The sequence below is a fragment of the Hyperoodon ampullatus genome (assembly GCF_949752795.1).
Source record: "Hyperoodon ampullatus genome assembly, chromosome: 11".
NCBI classification, from domain to species: Eukaryota; Metazoa; Chordata; class Mammalia; order Artiodactyla; family Ziphiidae; genus Hyperoodon; species Hyperoodon ampullatus.
Genome location: NC_136924.1, coordinates 99,848,991 through 99,869,875, shown reverse-complemented (window position 1 = coordinate 99,869,875; position 20,885 = coordinate 99,848,991). Strand labels below are relative to the sequence as shown.

The window sequence follows — 20,885 nt, the reverse complement described above, 5'->3', positions numbered from 1 at the left end:
TTTCTGAAACGAATCATGCTCCTTTAAAAATTTATTTGCTCTTGTTCCACTCCTAGGAGAGACCAAAAAAAAATTGTTGGGAGGGCTTCCCTGGTGGCGCAGTGGTTGAGAGTCCGCCTGCCGATGCAGGGGACACGGGTTCGTGCCCCGGTCCGGGAAGATCCCACATGCCACGGAGCGGCTGGGCCCGTGAGCCATGGCCGCTGAGCCTGCGCGTCCGGAGTCTGTGCTCCGCAACGGGAGAGGCCACAACAGTGAGAGGCCCGCGTACCGCAAAAAACAAAAACAAAAACAAAAACAACCCAGGGTCAATTTGATAGAAACCAAGGCCTCCTAGCCTGCTTCTCCAGGGTCTGCCTTGTTTCGTAGATACTGCTCTGGGAGGAAAGACTCCAGTCGCCCTCACTAACGATCTCAAGTGCGTCTTGAAACTTAGCAGCCTCTTGAGAAGGGAGCCTTGAATGCTGATTCAAGCACTGTTTCCAGTTCCCAGACCCTGCACCCAGGAGACCCAAAGATGCTAGTGACCCGAGGGAGGCAAGGCTTGTCCTCCTGGACTTGCGCTCGACCCCAGACAGAGTTGTGAGGAACTGTCATGTGCACTCATCTATCAGGGTTCTCACACTTCTTTAAGCTTAGTCAGCCTAGGCAGGGCAAAAGACCTACCGCATTGCTCCTGCTTTATAGAGAAAAAGAAATTGGAGAGGAATAAAGCTTTGGAGAGGAACGAAGTAGCAATCAACATGGTAACATGGCAGCAGTTATGCAAAAATAATAGGATCAACAAGAAAAACCAGACGTTGCCTAGTACAAGAGCAGCAACTCAGAACTGACTCAGACTTATCCCACTGATCCTGGACACTGGGATCCCAGAGGCTCCCCTGCGTCAGGACACAGGAGGGCTGTGAAGCATCGCCAACAGCTGCGCGGCATCCGGCTTCTCAGAAGACCTCGGTAAACCTCAGTTATCCGGTAACTTTAGATTACAAATGCCAGGTCATTAGTAAGTACGGCTCGCTGATAAGTAAGGATGGAAGTTAATTGCTTTTGAAGACGGGCTTTTTTGCATGAGTTTGCAGCCTCTCTCAGGGCACCCTTGTTGTCTATGGCTTCACACACTTAAATTAGATGGATGGATGGTGGAGGGGAGAGGGAAGGGGCGGCAGAAACTTTAAGAATAATCATCTCCACGAGGCTCCTTGGGTGCTTTCAGGACGTGCTTCTGCGCCCTAGATGGGGGATGGGGGATGGGGAATGAGAGGGATAGAAGCTGCCTTAGAGTCTCTGATTTACCCTCCTTACCGGCACATCTGTACGATCCCACTCAGTCACCCCTCATACCCCCTGACTCATTCCTTCTGTCTGGCAGGACCCGGCTTTGCTCAGGGGTCTCTCAGTCCCGTCCCCTTCAGGAAACTTCCTTGCTCACCGCGAATACTTTCTTAAGGGTAAATCAGGGCTTGCTGTGTGTTAGGCCCTTTACGTACACTCAGATCTCCTGAAACCTACCACAACTTTGCAAGGTAAGGAATATTCTCCTCTTTCTTTCTTTTTTTTTAATTTTTATTTTTTATTGAAGTATAGTTGATTTACAATGTTTCAGGTGTACAGCAAAACAATTTGGCTACACATACACATGTGTATCTATTCTTTTTCAGATTCTTTTCCATTATAGGTTATTACAAGACATTGAGGGACTTCTCTGGTGGTGCGGTGGTTCAGACTCCATGCTCCCAATGCAGGGGTCCTGGGTTCGATCCCTGGTCAGGGAACTAGATCCCACATGCATGCCGCAACTAAGAGTTCGCATGCCATAACTAAGGAGCCCATGTGCCGCAACTAAGGAGCCCTCTGCCGCAACTAAGACCCGGTGCAACCAAATTAATTAATTAATTAATTAATTAATTTAATTAAAGAAAAAAGAACACTTAAAAAAAAAGATATTGAGTCTAGTTCCCTGTGCTATACAGTAGGTCCTTGTTGGTTACCTACTTTATATATAGTCGTGTGTATCTGTTAATCCCAAACTCCTAATTTATCCCTCCCTCTCCCCTTTCCCCTTTGGTAACTGTAAGTTTGTTCTCTGTGTCTGTGAATCTGTTTCTGTTTTGTAGGTAAGTTCATTTGTATCATATTTTAGATTTAGGATATAAGTGATAGCCTATGGTCGTTGTCTTTCTCTGTCTGACTTACTTCACTTAGTATGATCACCTCCAGGTCCATTCGCTTCTCCTCTTTCTATAGGTGAGAAAATCGGACTCTTGGAAGTTGGACACCTTGTTCACGGCCTCAGCCTGGGAAGGGATAGGAGCAGGACCCAGACCCTGGACCACGGGGCCTTGGAGCCCGAGCAGCCTCCACACGCACTCTGCGCATCCGCCCCGGTGGGGCTGGGGCTACGATGACTCCACCCTCCGCTGTCCTCTTCCCCATCTGTCAGCTCTTGTGCCATGATGGGGGTAGGACTTTGCTTTGCTGTGAACCTTGGCACTTCCTTTTCTGTGTTGGTGGAGACAATTATTTTAAAAATCAATTCTAGCACATTATTTAAAAATTCAAACAATACTAAAGCTTAAAAAGCAGAAGTGAAAAAGGTCTCTTTACTTCCTCTCCTGACCCCAACCCTACTCTCCAAATGTAGCTACTAATAACCGTTCGGCGAATATTTCTTCAGACTTTTCTATATGCAGATAAGTGCAAGTGCACTCGTGCACGTGCATGCACGTGTGTGTGTGTGTGTGTGTGTGGGAAGTTTTTCTAACTGTCCAGAGTTCTGTAATCTACATATCTTTATTCTAAATCACTGTCTATTCCAAATCCTAAGCTGCAAAAGGGTAAGATGAATATGTGTTTAATTAACCTACACAGCACTTGACCAAAGAAAGGCCTACTTTTGGCGGGTTCATGGGGGCACTTGCATTGGAGAGAGGGGTGGAAGGCAGGATCCCTCAACAGACACCCGAGGCCACCAAGGAGGAGAGTGCACTGCCCACCAGCTCACACGTGCTGGCATGACCTGTGGGTGTGCACAGAATCACTCGTGTGTGTCTGTCTGTGTGTGTGTGTCTGTTTGTGTGTGTGTGAGTGTGCGGGGCGGAGCGGAGGGGAGGGGAGGAGAGCAGGGGACGGAGGGCGGAATGTGGGCGGGGTCAAGTTTAGAATTACAAGTGCCAGAGGAGTGGGAACCACACTTTAAATAGCCAGCACCTCCCTTTCCCCCTGGATAGCTCTTCTCCCCTCTGACAGGACCTCTGGTAGCAACTACACTAAGGTTGGTGCTGTTTTCTTCTCTTTTTCTCCTGCTTCTGGGTCTCAGACTGTAGGCGGGTAGGATTCATGGGACCTACAATCAAAGGGTTTTTGGATCCTCTCCTAGAAACTATGACATTTATGTGTGATATGCAAAGACTATATGCTATTTTCTTGACTTTCTGAAACTTCAGTGGCTGCTGATTTAAGGGCCAATGTGGTTTGGAGAAAGAGAACCCCAGATGGAGAGGAAAGACGTTTGGGTTTACTTCTAAGAAAATCAAGGCTCTCTTTTCTGAGACAAGATTGAAAGTTGAAAGAACATAAAACTTTTGACAGGATTAAAAGAAAATAAAAATTTGAGTGCCTGTTATACTGTGAAGTGCATATATGTATATATATCTCCTCATTTAATCTTCATGGCTGAGTGTATCCCGTCACCCTCGCTTTTACAGACGAACAAACTGAGGCTCAGAGTAATTAATTCACTTCCTTGAAGTCGTGTGGTCTCTGGGGCAGAGCTATGATTTGAACCCAGGCTTGTCCTTCAATTGCACGATGCTGCCTCTGAGGACTGGTACCCAGCGCGGCTAAGGGACCCAGGGGTCCCTAGGGGTCTGTTCTTCTAGGGTCTGGGGGAATGGAGAAGTGAGGGAGATGGTGCTTTATCATTGGAAGACATCCATCAGCCCCAGAACCTGCACAAGACATGAGGAGACCTTCCCAAAAGGACTGGGGAAGCTTCTGAGGGCCAGCTGCTTGGGTTTCTCCTTCTTAACCCACAGTCTTTGAAGCCCATTCATTTATCAAATACGCAATATGTTCCTGACCTCCCTCTGACTTTCTGGATCCCTCTGGGAACCCCGCTGGGCAGGCAGAGCCACAGGAGAATCTGTGGCCAGTTGCGGCTCCTGCGAGAAAGTGGTGTTCACGTGAACTTTTCTTGGGGAGTAGAAAGAAGTGCGTGTCCCCACTTCTCCAGAGAGGGGGCCGCCGTATACAGTCGGGGATGCTTACACAAGACCCACCAGCCAGTATGACTGAGGGAGGTAAGTGAACAAGCAAGGCAGCGTGGGGTCAGGTCCCGGCTGTGCCACACGGCTGCACCCGTGTCACCCAGCCTCTCTGAACTGCAGCTTCCTGCTTACAAAGCAGAGGGAATACTGCTCACATCTCAGAGCTGTGTGGATTGAACGAAATAACTGTATGTAAAGCACTTAGTCTACAGTAGTTGTTCACTGAACGTGGGCCACATCCAATCTCATCCTCAATCCCAGTACGAGTCTAGGAAAGGGCCAGGAAGGGTGTAGCACTACGGCTCTGTATTCATTTTATGTTGTCTTCTCTACTTAATAGAGCTGTGCACTGGCCACCACCAAAAAAGAAAAAGAGCCCAGAGTTTGGGACTTCCCTGGTGGTCCAGTGGTTAAGACTCTGTGCTCCCAGTCGGGGACGGGGGCACAGGTTCGATCCCTGGTCGTGGAACTGAGATCCCCCATGCCGTATGGTGCAGCCGGAAAAAAAAAAAGGAGCCCATGGTTCATTTTTGTCTCACGTTGCTCTCAGATAGCGATGGGGGGAAGGTCAGCTCATCTTACTCAGAGTGCTTGGTCCCGCTCAACCACTCTCACCCCCTTGCAGGGATCCAAAAATACTGGCATTTATTTTCCTATTACAAAATAAAACATGTTCTTCGATGAAAATGTAGAAAATATAGGTAAGGAAAACATGCCTATAGCCCATCCACTGGTGGATATCCTAATCTTCATGCATACGAATGCTTTATAAGGTATTTTCCCAGCATAATAATGTCATGTGTGCTATTTCCTAACTTTTCACTTCACACATTGTGAACTTTTCATTTCACTACACTTTCTTCTGCAACACAATTTTTCATGGTTATATAGTAGTCCATCGTACGTGCCATAATTTATTAACCTATTTACCATTTTTGAACATTTATATACTTTCCAATATTTGGCTGTTATAAACAATGAACTTCCTCAGTGCTGAATCTTTACCAACCATGACAATTATTTCTTTAAGGTAAATTCCCAAAAGGGAAATTGGTGACTTTGAGGGTACATTCAACTCCTATCCTTGTGACTCTCCCAGTACATGGAATGGAGAAACTGAGGCACATGCTAATGCAGACGAAGCTGGCTGTAGGGTGGAAGGGAGAACTCCGACAACCTGGGGCACGTGAACACCCCATGTCCACAAGCCCCACCCAAGGAACCTTCTAGGGGAGCAGTGTCTGTGGCTCAGGGTCAGCACTTTCTTCCTGACACATGAAAGGAATATATACTCTCAGCAGCTGTTACCCAGCCTTTACCAGCAAGAGATGCTAAGGAGGACGTGGATCTGCGGACAGGAGTAGGATTCATCTCTTCCAGGGCTCTATTCCCTCGGGAAGTTCCTGGCAAAGGAAGGGGGCGGCTTTCCTTCCAGGCTTCCCAGCAGTAACGGAGCGCCCTGCTTGTTTTCCAGGTGGAATGGATAGCAGGGTCTCGAGCACAACCAGTAATGGAGAGACAAAACCAGTGTGCCCAGGCATGGAAAAGGCGGAGGAGGCTGGCGCCCTGCAGCGGGGCCAGTGGAGCAACAAGATGGAGTTCGTGCTGTCCGTGGCTGGGGAGATCATCGGGCTGGGCAACGTCTGGAGGTTTCCCTACCTCTGCTACAAAAACGGGGGAGGTGAGACCCACTGCGTCACCCTCGGCCCCCCAAGGCTGTCTCCATCTCATGCACTTACTGCCTTCTGGGGAGTCCCATGGACGCAGAGGACACTGGAGTTGGAAAGACCCTTAGAAGCTGCTCAGGGCACTGCAGGAGAGACACCTAGACAGAGGGGCGACTTCCTGGGGGGCCCCTATTGTGGCTTCAGAGAAACATGGGTATAGGCTGGGAACCAGACGCATGGGAGTTTGGATTCTGCCTCTGCTACTTACTGCCTGTAATCTCGGGCAAGCCTTACCTTGGGAGCTCAGGTAAATGCTGTAAATGGAGATAGTTCCACCTGCCCTTCAAGGCTTTTGTAACGCGTAGGGGTCACGTGTGCAAAGGGCCTAATGAGCGGTAGCTATGCTGAAGAGGATGTCGGCACCCAACTGTCCCATGAGGTCTCGAGACTCCGTAGCCGTGGCTTCCTGTCCTCCCCCTGCTCTGTGACATGTGTCCCCCCATGTGTCACCTTTGATACCAATGGCTCTTCCTTTAAGATTTTCCCACTGAAATGTGTGTGGGGGGAGCATGAACTCTAACTCTTTCCTGGGTCTTTCCTGCCTCTCATTCTCCGCCATCCCAGGCGCTGCAGCCACTCCGCTGCCCCTGTTGCTGGTCACTTTCCCACCAGGGACCCTCCTCCTTCACGCGCTCCTGGGCCTCTGGGGAGCCCCCGAGGGATTTCCCAGATGCTGAAGTGCTCTGGCCGAGCAGTGGGCTCGGAAGGTCCCCTCGTTGGCTGGTAGAGCTTAGCGGGGCTGGGCTCCCAGGGCTGGTTTCACGGGAGGCTGCAGCCTGCGCTAGAGGAGGGGAACGCCAAGGTGGGTCACGGGGACAGGCCGAGGGGGTGGGAGTTCTGTGGGCCACGAGGCCTGGAGGGAACCCTAATGCCACACCTACCCCTCTGTGGGGTGTGGGAGCCTCCGTGTGGGAGCCCAGTCTCAGTGGTTTTGGGGAGAGAAAGCCCACGACGCAGGGTGGAAGAGGGAGCGTGGGGAGGGGGCGAGCACACAGACGCCCTGAGCCCAGAGTCTTACTCTCAGGATTGCGGCAACCGGGGACTGGCCCTGGGGCTGGAGGTTAACTTGTATTTTTCCAGAGGGGTGGGAATGGGCTGATGCGTTCCGTCTCCACGAGACTTCCTGGTCGGCAGCCTGAAGCCGCGGGACTTTGCTCGGCTGGCATCGCGAGAGAAGGAGGGAGGTCCCGACCCAGCCCCGGACCCTCCGCCGGCTTGTTGAGGCATTTAGGCCTGAGGGCGGAGGGACGGGGCTTGTCCAGGAAGGAGGAGGAGTCTGGGGGCTAAGCCGGGCCTTGGGGCTCTGTGTCTGGACCCCGGTAACCAGCTTAGCTCCTCACGTGGCAGCGAGGTCGGGAGGTGAGCCGCTTTCCCCAAGCCTCTCAGGAATGGGGTGAGGGTGGCTGGGGAATTAGCAGGAGTGGCACGAAGAGGTGGGAGGGGGTGCCAGGCCTGGTGCCAGCCACTGGGCAGAGGAGGGGAAGGGGCGGGGAGCAGGGCCTGGGCAGGGCACACGGGGTCGTGCTGTCTAGGGGAGGCCTGCGTCTGAGCTCCGCCTCGGGGCTCTGTGTGGGTTTGTGCGGCCCGGGGAGGTGGGGCCGTGTCTCGGGGGAAAGGCAGGCCGGGAGCAAGCGTGTCCACGGCCCTGGTTCCGCGCGTGGGTGCTTCGGGGGGAGCAGAGGCAGGAGGGTGGCCACCTCGTGCCCCGGAAGAGCCTGCCCACCAGCACGCCGTCCCCAGGAGCCGCTTCGGGGCTCATGGAACGGTCCGCACAATCCTTAGGCCACCACCCCGGTCTCTTCCCCGATAGGGCACAAGGCCTCAGGCTTCCTCTTCTCTTTCCCTGATGGACAACAGCAGCTGGAGGAAGTGCTCGGAGGGGCTCTGGGGCCGAGGCCGATGCCCGGCTTTGCTCTGAAGGGCATGAGTCACCCAGGGCCGCCGGGTGGACACGCGGGAGGCGCCCCTGCCAGCGTGAAGGGGACAAACCCGGGACCCGTGTGGCCTGTAGAGGGACCCAGACAGGCCCGCCTTTTCGGGTTTTGGTGTTCCCAGAGGCTCACCCTTTCTGTCCCCTTTACCCTCTCGTCCCCTCCCCCCAGAGCACGGGTCCCACACTTCATCTCGTCACCTTCTCGTCTCTTTGTCAAGAGGGGACGGAGGCCTCCTTATGACAGGACCCTTCGCTGCCGACATGGGGAGGGGGGTGGGGAGGACGCAGACCGTCTAGGTTGGTCTGACCCCATCCTCCTGCTTTAGTGATTTTATTTAAACCCGTGGTTCTCGGATGGGGGGCTTGGACTCCTGGGGGTGAGAGGGATGTTCTGAGCAGCTTCTGCAGGAGGGTGCTGGGGTCACGGGCTGAACCACGCGGGGTCATGTGTGTTATCAGCCTGCTTTTTCTGGGCCCTTTCTTGAACTTCATAGCTGTAAATAGCCGCTTTTGTGCTTGTCTGGGGGGATAAACTCGGGACTTTATTATCATTAATGTTTGTTTGGTGGGGAAGTCGGGGAGGAAAACGTCCCCAAAGTGTAATTTCAGTTCCAAACTAAAAATATAAGTGATATCTTCTTCGGTTCCTTCCAGCTTTAACGTTTGGTAGATCCTAATAGAAGTGAGTCCCAGAGCAGGGAAAAGGCTGAGACAAGCATGATAGAGGAACAGGGAAACGGTGAAACACTGTAGTCGAAAACCAGAGATGCTGAGAAAGTGATACCAAGAAGCCTGTCTAAAATCAGCATCCATCAGGAGACGGGTGCAGGGGGTGCCTGCCTCAGCCACCTCCTAGATAAGCGCCCTCCCTGCCGTCCAGGCCTTGTGCCCAGTCCACCCCGAGCACCTGCCTGCCCCCCTCCCCATGGTTTTCTACAGTCAGGCCAACCAAGCCCGGACTGTGTCACCCAACAACAGTGACTTACTGTGGACCCACCACCTGCCAGGAATTATTCCGTGTTGTTGTGATAATCTATAAATAAAAATTGTCTGTCTGTGAGAGACAGACAATAAACAATAAACACAGTAAACAAGAAAATTACATAGCATATCAGAAGTCCCTGAGTGCTACAGGAGAGGGGCTGGGGGCGACCACACCGAAAACATTAGAGTAAAGTCTTGCCAGGGAGTGAGAGCCGGCCACGAGGATATTAGGGGGAAAGTGCTCCAGGCAGAGGAAACAGAGGTGTTAATGGCCCTAAAGCAGGAGTTTGGCTGGCGTGTCTGGGGAGCCACAGGAGGGGAGTCACTTTGTGGAGGCCACTTGTCAGCCACTGTGAGACTCTGGCTTTCCCTCCAGTGATGGGGAGGCGAGGCAGGGGTTTGAGCAGAGGGGCCAGTCTTACACTTGCACATTGTCTGGCTGCTGTGTTGAGAACTGATTGCAGGCGACTAAGGGCGGAAGCAGACTGGTTACAAGACTAAGAATCTTGGAGTCTCCTTGATGTCCTTCTTTCTCAGATAACTGTTGGCTGTACCCAAATACCCAAGTCCTGGCGGCTTCAGAACCTGGGCCTTCAGCCGGAAGCTCTCCAGCTCCCTGGACCCCGGCTACCGGCAGACTGAGTTGCCCAACACCCAGGCTGCCTGGGGCTGGAGACCCATGTGAGGCTACAGCAGAATGTACCACAGCTGGACCTCTCACAGCCGGGATCTTAGAGGAAAGGGCCATAGCCAAGTAAAGCCCACCTCTGGATGTCAGGGAGAGAGAGCATGGGGACACCAATGTCAAGGGCATTAGGTGGCCCCTGTTTGCCTTGAGGTTGTCCGTAGATATACTAAAGAACGAAGAGAAACAAGGAGCGTTTTTCTTCCTGTAAGAGTCACGGTTATTTTATGAGTACGTGACAATTGGTCACCACTTTTAGTTAATGAAGCAATGACAAGTATTGGTCCAGTGGTGTCGATGACAGCATGTGATATTCATGCATGTTCACTGCTGTGTTGCTCATGTGGCATATCGTCAGTTTGTCTTAAAAAAATGTCACCTGGAGCATTACAGGTGACGCCACAGAATGTGTTCCTATTGAGAAGGGTGTCCAGCAGAATGATTCCTTGGGGAATTCCATGGGGGAAAATGCCAGGACATTTTAGAATTTGGGCAAGGAGACTAAACGGGGGATTTGGGGGAGCAGATAACTGTGACTCCATCCTCCGTCTCCAGGAGTGGCTCCATCTTTGAGGGGTGGTGACTGGGGCTTGGGTGGGGAAAGAGGCAGTGCCCCAGGACTCCCTGATGGGCACCTGGGTCCCTCCTGGGCGCTATCTCTTCCCTAACTCCCTCCCCGGTTTGGGGCCAGTGACTCGGCCTGGCGGGTGTGGACCTTGTCCCCTCTGGCCAGCTACCCAGGCGCTCAAGGAGGCAGAGGGGGAGGGGCGCAGACTGACCACCCGACCAGTGCGGTTAAACATTGGCTCGGTTCATGGGGGAAGAGCAGGTGGCACAAAGATGGGGAGGAGGGGCTTGAGCCAGGCTGAAAACTCTCCCCCTGCCCCCTGTCTTCTCTCTCCCCCCCCACCCCTCTCTCTGCGATGTTTCCCGCTCCCAGCAGGACTGTTCATATCAGCTACTGGGTTCTCTCTTCCCTAATTTCCCCTTCCTGCCCAACAAGCCTTGGAATGATTTATCTGCTCATGTGCCTGAATTGTTTACAATCTTTCTTTGCCCTTGTGGTCACCAAGCGTTTCCTTCAGTGCCTGAATTATGGATGCGTGGACTACAAGCCAGAGGTAAAGAGCTGGAGAAGCCTATTCCCCACTAACTTTTGTTTTAGCAATTTTATGACGGTATAATTGGCTTACAACAACTTGCACACATTTGAAGTGTACCGTTTGATACGTTTCGACATAGGTACACACCCTTGAAACCATCACCACTGTCAAGATAATGAATGTATCCATCACTCCCCCAAATTTCCTCCTTCCCTTTCTCCCACCCCTGACCTCTGCTACCCCATCCCAATGCAACCAAAAACCTGTTTTGTTTTTGAAAAATATAACTATTTTCCAGCTTTATTGATATATTATGGATAGTAAGTTTAAGATGTAGAACATGATGATTTAATACACGTATATATTGCAAAATGATTACCACAATAAGGTTAGTTAACACCTTCATTCCTTCATATAATTACCTTTTTTTTTTGTGGTGGTGATAACACTTAAGATCTACTCTCTTAAGAACTTTCAACTATATAAGACAGTATAGTTCACTGCAGCCACCATGCTGTATGTTACATCCCCAGAAATTGTTTATCTTATAACGAAGTTTGTACCCTTTGATCAACATCTCCGCATTCTCACACCCCCCAGCCTCTGGTAACCACCATTCTACTCTCTGCGTCCATGAATTCCACACGTAAGAGAGGACATGCAGTATGTACTTTCCTCTATCTGACTTACTTCACTTAGCGTAATACCCTCGAGGTCCATCCATGTGGTTGCAAAATGCAGAATTTCCTTCTTTTTTTATGGCTGGATAATATTCCATTACACATATAGCATTTTCTTTATCCATGCATCTGTTGAGGGACACTTAGGCCGTTTCCAGGCCTAGTTTTCCAGGTGGTTTCCAAACTATACAGTAGTTTGCATTTCTTATAATTTTCTATAAGTGGAATCGTGCAGTATATACTTTACGTGGCTTCTTTCACTCAGCATAATTACTTTGAGATTCATCCATCTTTTTCATGTCTCAGTAGTTCCTTTCTTGTTATGACTGGGTAGTATTCCATTATATGGATATACTACAATTTATCTCTTCTCCTGTTGATGGACATTTGGGTTGTTTCCGGGTTTTAGCTATTACAGATGAAACTGCTAAGGACTTTTGTGTACAAATCTTTGTATAAACATATGCTTTCATCTCCTTTGAGTGAACACTTAAGTGTGGAATGGCGGTATTATATGATAGGTGCACTTTTAACTTTTTAAGAAACTGCCAAACACTTTTCTAACATGGTTGTACCATTTTTACGTTCCTGCCAGCAGCGTATCCGAGTGCCAGCTTTTCCACCACTTTACCAATACTTGGTCTGTCTTTTTAATTTTAACTTTTCTAATTGGTGTGAACATTATCTCATTGTCACTTAAATTTATATTGATTAATGATGTTGAACATCTTTTCATGTGCTTATTTGCAGCCCACATATCTTATTTGGTGAAAACTTGTTCAAATCTTTTGACCATTAAAAAAAAATAGGTCGTTTGTTTTCTTACTATTGAATTTTGAGACTTCTTTATATATTCTGGATACAAGTCCTTTATCAGATGTGCATTTTGCAGTTTTTTTCCTCATTCTGTCTTATGTTTTTCCTTTGCTTAACAGTGTCTTTTGAAGAGCAGAAGTTTCAAATTCTGATGAAGTGCAGTTTATGAATTTATTCTTTTATGACTCATGTTTTTGATGTCACATGAAAGAAATCTTTGCTTAACCCAAGGTCTCATATATTTTCTTCTAGAAGTTTTATAGTTTCAGGTTTTACATTTAGGTCTACAATCCATTTTGGGTTAATATTTGTATAAAATGAAGGTATGGATTGAAATTCATTTTTTGTGTGTATGTATATCTACTTTTTCTAGCATCGTTTATTAAAAAGACTATCCTTTCTCCAATGAATTGCCTTTACACCTTTGTCAAAAATCAGTTGTCCAAATGTGCATGGCCCTGTTGCTGGACTCTATTCTGTTCTCTCGATCTATTTATTTTGACACCAAAACCACACTGTTTTAATCACTGTATCTTTATAATAATATGAAAATAAAGTAGAGGTAAGCCTAAAACTTAATTCTTCTTTTTCAGAGTTGTTTGGCTATTTTAGGTTCTTTGCGTTTTCATATGAACTTTAGAATCCGTTTGTCAGTTTCTACAAAAAAGTCTGCTGCGATTTTGATTGGGATTACAGTGAATCTATTGATTAATTTGGGAAGAACTGACATCTTAATAATATTGAGTCTTCTGACCCATGAACATGGTATGCCTCACCATTTATTTAGGTCTTCTTTAATTGCTCTCAGCAATGTTTTGCAGTTATGAGTGTACACATCTTTTGTCAAATTTATTCCTAAATAGTTCATCTCTTTGACGCTGCTATAATGGTATTATTTGTTAAATTGTAATTTATAATTGCTTGCTGCTAGTAGAAGAAATGCAATTGATTTTTTATGCTGATCTTATATCTTGTAACCTCACTAAATTAACTTATTTATTCCAGAAGCTCTTTGGTACATTCTGAGGGATTTTTGTTCTTTTCTTTTTAAATACACTTTATTGAGGTATGACTAATGTACAAAAAGCTGTACACATTTAATGTATACCACTTGATGAGTTTGGAGGTAAACATATACTTGTGAAACCATCACCACAATCAGTGTCGTAAACATACCCATCACGTCCAAAAGTTTCCTTCTGTCCTCTGTTTTTCACTTTAATTTTTTTGTGTGTGATAAGAACACAACATAAGATTTACCTTCTTAGCACAATTTTAAGAAAACAATTCAATGTTGTTCACTATGGGCACTATGGTTACAGTGGATCTCTAGGATTCATTCATTCTGCAAAACTGAAACTTTATACCCTTTGACCGACATCACCCTGTTTCCCGCTTCCTCAGACCCTGGTAATCACCATTCTACTTTCTGATTCTATGAGTTTGACTATTTTAAATTCCAACGGATTTTCTACATAGGCGATCGTGTCATTTGCAAGTAAAGCAGTTTTATTTCTTCTTTTCTGATCTGAATAACTTTTAATTCCTTTTATTGCCTTCTTGCCTTGACTAGAATCAATATTGATGGAACCAATGTTGAATAAAAGTGGTAAGAAATAGTAAGACTGGACACCCTTGTCTTGCTCTCGACCTTAGGGGTTAAGCAGTCTTTCACCATTAAGTATGATGTTATCTGTAGGTGTTTTGTAGATGCCCTTTATTCCTTCTATTCATCATTTGCTGAGAGTTTTTTTTTTAATCAGAAATGGCTGTTAGATTTGGTCAAATACTTTTCTGCATTTATTGAAATGATTATATGGTTTTTCTTTTTAAATTTATTAATATGATCCACTGATTTTTTTTGCATGTTAAAACAACTTTGTATTCCAGGGATAAACTCCACTATGTATTACTTTTTTTATATATTGTTGGATATATATTGTTAGATATCTAAAATTTTGTTTAGAATTTTGCATCTGTGTTCATGAAAGTTTGATCTATAGTTTTCTTTTCTTGTCTTTATCTACTTTTGTTATCAGAGTAATGCTAGCTTCATAGAATGAGTTGGAAAGAATTGCTTCTAAATTTTCTGCAAGGGTTTGTATAGAATTGGTGTCATTTCTTAAGTTTTTGGAATGTTCCCAGCCTTGCATGAGCACCATCAGGCTCTATCTTCTTGAGGGATTCTTTCCTCTCCTTGGGTAGTGTCCTCACACGCATGTGCTAACCAGCACTCAAGCTCGTAGGGGACCCTCTGCAGACACTTGGGTCTCTCTGTGCACGTCTCTCCCCCTGGGACTCTATCCTGTGAACTCCCCTGCCCAGCTGCCAGCAGATAGAGGTCTATGGTGGAGCAAATGCCAGCATTTCTGGCATCAGTAGACTTGTCTCAGGCAGTGACTGTGAAAACAGAAGCAGAAAGGATTACTAAGGGAAATCTGATTTCAGTCTGCTAAAAGCCCCTCTCTAACATTGAGAGCAGTCATTTCCTTGACAGAAATTATAGACTGTGGGCTGTGGGAATGCTCCTGGATATCTGTGACTCAATGAGCTGCTTCTGTGGCCACAAGCTATGTGTTATTTAGGCAGCAACTGAAGTTGATGGGGAGCAAACCTTGGAAGGTATGGATGGAAACTTCAGAGTGAAGAAAGTGACTGGCTCGGTCCTAAGTAACTTGGTGACACCTGATCTCTGCCGTGGTTCCAGACATCTAGACAGATGTCCCCGCCGTTTTGCGCAGTCCCCATCCCCGGGATTCTGACTGGAAGCATGGGGTGGTAATGGGGGGAGATGACCGTGGACCACAGGGAGGCTAGTGCCGCATAATGGACAGCCTGTTTCCCACCCGCAGGTGCCTTTTTCATCCCCTACCTCATCTTCCTCTTTACCTGTGGCATTCCTGTCTTTCTCCTGGAGACAGCGCTGGGCCAGTACACCAGCCAGGGGGGCATCACAGCCTGGAGGAAGATCTGCCCCATCTTTGAGGGTGAGTAGCTCTGTGCCCGACTCCAGAGTCTCTGCACTAGTGGTTATAAAGCTTGTTTGGAATAACTGGGTGGTTTATCAACAGTGCTGATGCAGATAAGACTCTGTGTCTTTATGTTAAACCTTCCACCGTGGGCCCAAGACTGAATTACTGCCAGGGAATTCCCTAAAAAGAGAATTTTAATAAGAAAAAAATGTCATTAATAATTCTACCATCTTTGGAATTCTCTGGCGGTCCACTGGTTAGGACTCTGTGCTTTCGCTGCCAGGGGCCCAGGTTCAATCCCTGGTCGAGGAACTAAGTAAGATCCCACAAGTTGCGTGGCATGGCCAAATAAATAAATAAATAGATAAAATTTTTACATAGCACAGGGAGATCAGCTTGGTGCTTTGTGACCACCTAGAGGGGTGGGATAGGGAGGGTGGGAGGGAGACACAAGAGGGTGGAGATACGGGGATATATGTATATGTATAGCTGATTCAACTTGTTATAAAGCAGAAACTAACATACCATTGTCAAGCAATTATACTCCAGTAAAGATGTTAAAATTTTTTTTTTAATTCTACCATCTTGACACAATAGCTATTTAAAACTTAGGACGTTTTATTTCAATATTTCTCTCTATATAGGATGTTCTTTAAGATTCCATTTTGAAACAATTATATGTTCACAGAAAGTTGCAAAAGTAGCCCAGAGAGGTCACGTGTACATTTCACCCAGTGACATTTTCATTTTCCTCAATGGTAAAAATCTTATATAGAACAATATCAAAACCTGGAAATGGACATTGGTACAATCCGCAGACCTTATTCGGATTGCACCCGTTTCCATGCACTTGCTTGTGTGTGTGTGTGTGTGTGCGTGCGTATAATTCTGTGTAGTTCTATCACTTGTGTTGACTCGTGCAAACACCACCGCTGTTCCGTGACCACAGAGATCTCCATCCTGCTGCCCCCGCATAGTCACACTAACCCTCCCCCTCCCCACCCCTATAACCTCCGACAGCCACTAACGTGCTCCCTATCTCTATAATTTTGTCATTTGGGGAATGTTATATAAATGGAATCATACAGTATGTGACCTTTTGAGACTGGCTTTTTCACTCGGCATGATGCCCTTGAGATCCACCCAGATTGCTCTTGTATCAATAGTTCATTCCTTTTTATTACTGAGCAGTATTCCGTGGTGTGGATGGTTGTCCTATGGTTTATTTAACCATTCACCCACTGAAGAACATTTGGGTTGTTTCCAGTTTGGAGAGATTTACTTCATTATTTCTTTCTCTCTATATAAAGTTTACATATCTATTAATATGAAATATACACAGTTTCTGCTGCTGTCGTTTTTGTGGGTTTTTTTGGCCACGCCGTGTGGCAAGTGGGATCTTAGTTCCCCGACCAGGGATTGAACCCTCCCCAGCACTGGGAGCGCAGAGTCTTAAGCACTGCACAGCCAGGGAAGTCCCTCTGTTTTTTAGTTAGTGTTATTTTCCATTTTTTACACAACAATCATGCGATTGCATAAACTTGCACCAAAGGGATATATCATAATTTGCTTAACAATTCTCTGTTCTGGGCTTTTTGCTTATTTTCAATCACTGATAAACTGATATTCTGCTATCATGTATCTTTGTAGAGGTAGCCTTTACCCCCCTTTTTTGGAGTTATTTCTTTGGGATAAATTCCCAGGATTAGGATCACTGGATCAAATGGACAACCAAGTTGATGTCTCTTGACCTGGCTTATTAAGTTGTTCTATGGAAGCGTTATGCTGACGTACACATCACCAGACTTGAGTAAGCGTCTTTCCTCCGTATCTTTAACAGCTCTGAGTTATATCCCTGGTTCCCAAACTTGTCTGCACACTGGAATCACCCCAGGACCTTCCAAACATCCTGAGGCCTGTACCCCACCCCCAGAGATTGTTATTAAATTGGTCTGGGGTCTGGTCTGGGCTTTGGAATTTTAAAAATATTCCCAGGTAATTCTACTACTATGTGGACAAGTCTGGAAATCACTGAGTTATATCACTTGTAAATGTGTTCACTCGTGTTGCAGATGCAGAATGGTAGCTCATCATTTTTCATTTTGCACACCTACGATTATTAGGGAGGGTGAGCATGTTCTGAGGATGTTCATTGCCTGTGTGTATGTGCTCCTCTGCGAACTGTCTCTTCCTGCTTTTTTTTTTTTTTTTAATATAACTATGTTTATTCTTTTTAAATGATATTTAATTTATTTATTTATTTTTGGCTGCGTTGGGTCTTCGTCGCTGTGCGTGGGCTTTCTTTAGTTGTGGCGAGTGAGGGCCACTCCCCGTTGCAGTGCGTGGGCTTCCCACTTCTGTGGCTTCTCCTGTTGCGGAGCACGGGCTCTAGGCGCGCAGACTTCAGTAGTTGTGGCACGTGGCCTCAGTAGTTGAGGCTTACGGGCTCTAGAGCGCAGGCTCAGTAGTTGTGGCGCAGGAGCTTAGTTGCTCTGCGGTATGTGGGATCTTCCTGGGCCAGGGCTTGAACCCGTGTCCCCTGCATTGGCAGGCGGATTCCCAACCACTGCGCCACCAAGGAAGCCCTCTTCCTGCTTTTAATGCGTGTTTTTTTTTTTTTTAGTTTTATTTTTTGGCTGCGTTGGGTCTCCGTTGCTGCGCGCGGGCTTTCTCTAGTTGCGGCGAGTGGGGACTACTCCTCGTTACGGTGCATGGGCTTCTCATTGCAGTGGCTTCTCTTGTTGCAGAGCACGGATTCTAGGCGCGCGGGCTTCAGTAGTTGTGGTTTGCGGGCTCAGTCGTAGTTCGCAGGCTCTAGAGCGCAGGCTCAGTAGTTGTGGCGCACGGGCTTAGTTGCTCCGCGGCATGTGGGATCTTCCTGGACCAGGGCTCGCACCCGTGTCCCCTGCGTTGGCAGGCGGATTCTTAACCACTGCGCCACCAGGGAAGTCCCTTAATGCGTGTTTTGACATTTCAGAAATATATCAGACGAATTCCAGGGAACATTAGCTATTGGAATCTCAGAGTTAGCCTTATACATTTGTAAGATAGCTTAGGATCAGTGAGCTTGCAGCATGCAGATGAAAGTGCACAGGCAGCGGGGCAGGGCAGCAGGAGACGGGAGGAAGCCCAGCCTGGCCTGGGAGGGCTGCACGACGGGAGGGGGCAGCGAGCCAGGAGCCCGGACCCCATACCCCGTGTCTCAGGACACTCACAGGGGAGCACAGACCCTCTCCTGAGCAGGGGTGGGCGGAGCCAGAAGCCTGCCCAGTGTCCCCAGCCCCGTGTGCCTCCGCCCAGGTATCGGCTATGCGTCCCAGACCATCGTCATCCTCCTCAACATCTATTACATCATCGTCCTGGCCTGGGCTCTCTTCTACCTCTTCAGCAGCTTCACTGTCGACCTGCCCTGGGGGAGCTGCCGCCACGACTGGAACACAGGTGAGGTCACCTCCACCTGCTCTGCTGCGGTGACCAGGAGAGGGATTGTCCCCATATCCTGGTCCCCAGGCCCCAGCCTTCACTGGGGACATGCTAGACATCTGCCAAGGAGGTGACAGGGGTCTTATGTCAAAGATAAGAGCGAGAGGCCACCAGCATCACAGGAAAAATAGCACAGACTTTTTCAAAAACATTCCTGTGTTCAGTCAATGTATTAGGAAGATAGAACTGACTTCTTTTTGTGCAGTTTAGCCCGTTATGGATTTTGATTTGAAACATGGTTAGTTTGACGTATGTATATATTGTTTTCTCATTTATTTATTCTTCATGTCTTCTTTCTGATACTATTTTAGGCTTTTCCAACCCCCAAGTCATCTGGATTTAACCAGGGATAAGCTGTTTTGTATGGCATCAGTATAATTTACCACAGCAATTAATTTTCTCCCGTGATTTTCTTTTAAGACAAGAGCCTCTATGGCGATAGAACTACTAAGTCTAATGAATTGAAAGTAAATGTTAAATTAAAAATTAAAATTAAAAATTTCTAGGGTACTGCTTTCCAAAAGAACTATCTGCAGTGATGAAATGTCCTTTGTACTCTCTGATACGGTAGCCACTGGCTACATGTGGCTATCGAGTACTTGAAACATAGCTAGTGCGTGTGAGGACCTGACTTTTAAAGTTTTTATTTAATTTAAATTAATTTAATGTAAATAGCCACACGTGGCTGGTCACTGCCCTATTGGACCACGCAGGTGGACACTGTCCTGCTCCCAATGTCCAAACACCTCTCATGCCTGTCAGTGAGGCCCTACCTGTGCCATGATGAACTTCTTCTTGTTCAGATAAGTTACTCAGTTCTGAGCTAGAGTGTGAATCTTTTTTTTTTTTTTTTTTGCGGTACGCGGGCCTCTCCCTGTTGTGGCCTCTCCCGTTGCGGAGCACAGGCTCCGGACGCGCAGGCTCAGCAGCCATGGCTCACAGGCCCAGCCGCTCCACGGCATGTGGGATCTTCCCGGCCTGGGGCACGAACCCGTGTCCCCTGCATCGGCAGGCGGACTCTCAACCACTGCGCCACCAGGGAAGCCCTGGAGTGTGAATCTTTTACTCACTTGCCAGGGAAGTGGTTTTGCATGTTTATCCTGGTGCTCACGGCCCCCTCGTCCTCATATTGTATGCTGTCTCTCCAGGCTTTCATTCCCTTGTCACCACTTTATCCCACTACTTGTCAAGTGAAAAGTCAAATCTTGGAGCTACCGCCCCTGACACCCCAAGGTCTGCTAGGTTCTTCTCAAGTGGGTCTGCTAGTGCCTACACTGGCCCCAGCCCTTGACTGTGGCACTCACCCCACTCTTCCTCTGTTTGTTGCAAGATCTTGAGGGCAAAAATGGTGTCTTCATCTCTACACCTTTTGCACTTAGCATCGTGAGCTCTCAAAAAATATTCATGGAATGAATCAAGTTTTTAAAATCTGTTTTATTCTAATATTTTCTTTATTATGCGTTTTTTCTTCCTTCTCCCTTCTTTCCTTCCTGCCTTCCTTCTTCCCTCCCTCCCTCCCTGCCTTCCCTCTCTCTCTCTCTCTCTCTCTTTCTTTCTTTCTTCTCTGTGCACTAAAATCCGCCCTGACAACCAGCTTCTCAGATGGGGATTTTATCCAGGTCTCAGTGCAGTTCCTCTTGTAGAGAGTTTCTGCCTTTCTGGTGCCCAGGGGCTTGGCCTCAGGCCATCATCAGGCCTGTGTGCTTCTGGCTGACTTGGCAGGGGGAGCATCTCTGAGGCAAATTCAATACCCAGGGCTTTGGCTAGTAGTACAGGACATCCCATCCTGTCCGGAAGAAACAGCCCTTTTGGGTGTGCTGAGGCTTCAAGGAAAGTGACTTGGTTTGGAGGAGAGAGGGCTCCGCTAATACCCCGTGGTTCGGCAGATGTGTGTGGAGCCCCGGCTGTACCCCAGGCTCTGTTCCAAGTACCGGGGACATGCAAGGTGCAGAAACAGAGCTCCTACCCTTGTGGCTTTCATTCTAGCGGCAGAAGACAGACCAGAAACAAAATCAGTGCATCCCATGTGTCATGCTAGAGGCACTGCTGTGCAGAAACCTAAACGGGGAGGAGAGACTGGGAATCTTAGGGGTGGAGTGTAATTTTAAATGGGGTCATCGGGGAAGGCATCTCTAAGAAGGTGACGCTGGGTCATGCTCTGAAGGAGGAGGGCGTGTGGAGGTAGACACTAGGTAGGAGAAGCACCAGTACAGAAGTGGGGTGGCAGCCGGTGGGCA

At 47.7% G+C, this 20,885-nt stretch overlaps 1 protein-coding gene across 3 annotated transcripts in view; it reads left to right on the top strand.

Annotated features, from left to right (window-relative positions):
• Window positions 1-5,744: 5,744 nt before the first annotated feature.
• The window catches only part of SLC6A13 (solute carrier family 6 member 13), a gene marked incomplete at its 5' end in the record, with an annotated part of 31,327 nt that continues 16,186 nt past the window's right edge, over window positions 5,745-20,885 (top strand). For 2 of the 3 annotated variants that reach the window (XM_079714647.1, XM_079714646.1), the window contains 3 exons: window positions 5,745-5,946; window positions 15,046-15,180; window positions 18,466-18,606. In XM_079714647.1, the coding sequence (XP_079570773.1) occupies window positions 5,745-5,946; window positions 15,046-15,180; window positions 18,466-18,606 (478 nt within the window). The remainder of the gene's footprint in view (window positions 5,947-15,045; window positions 15,181-18,465; window positions 18,607-20,885) is intronic. The other variant, XM_079714648.1, reaches the window with a different exon arrangement.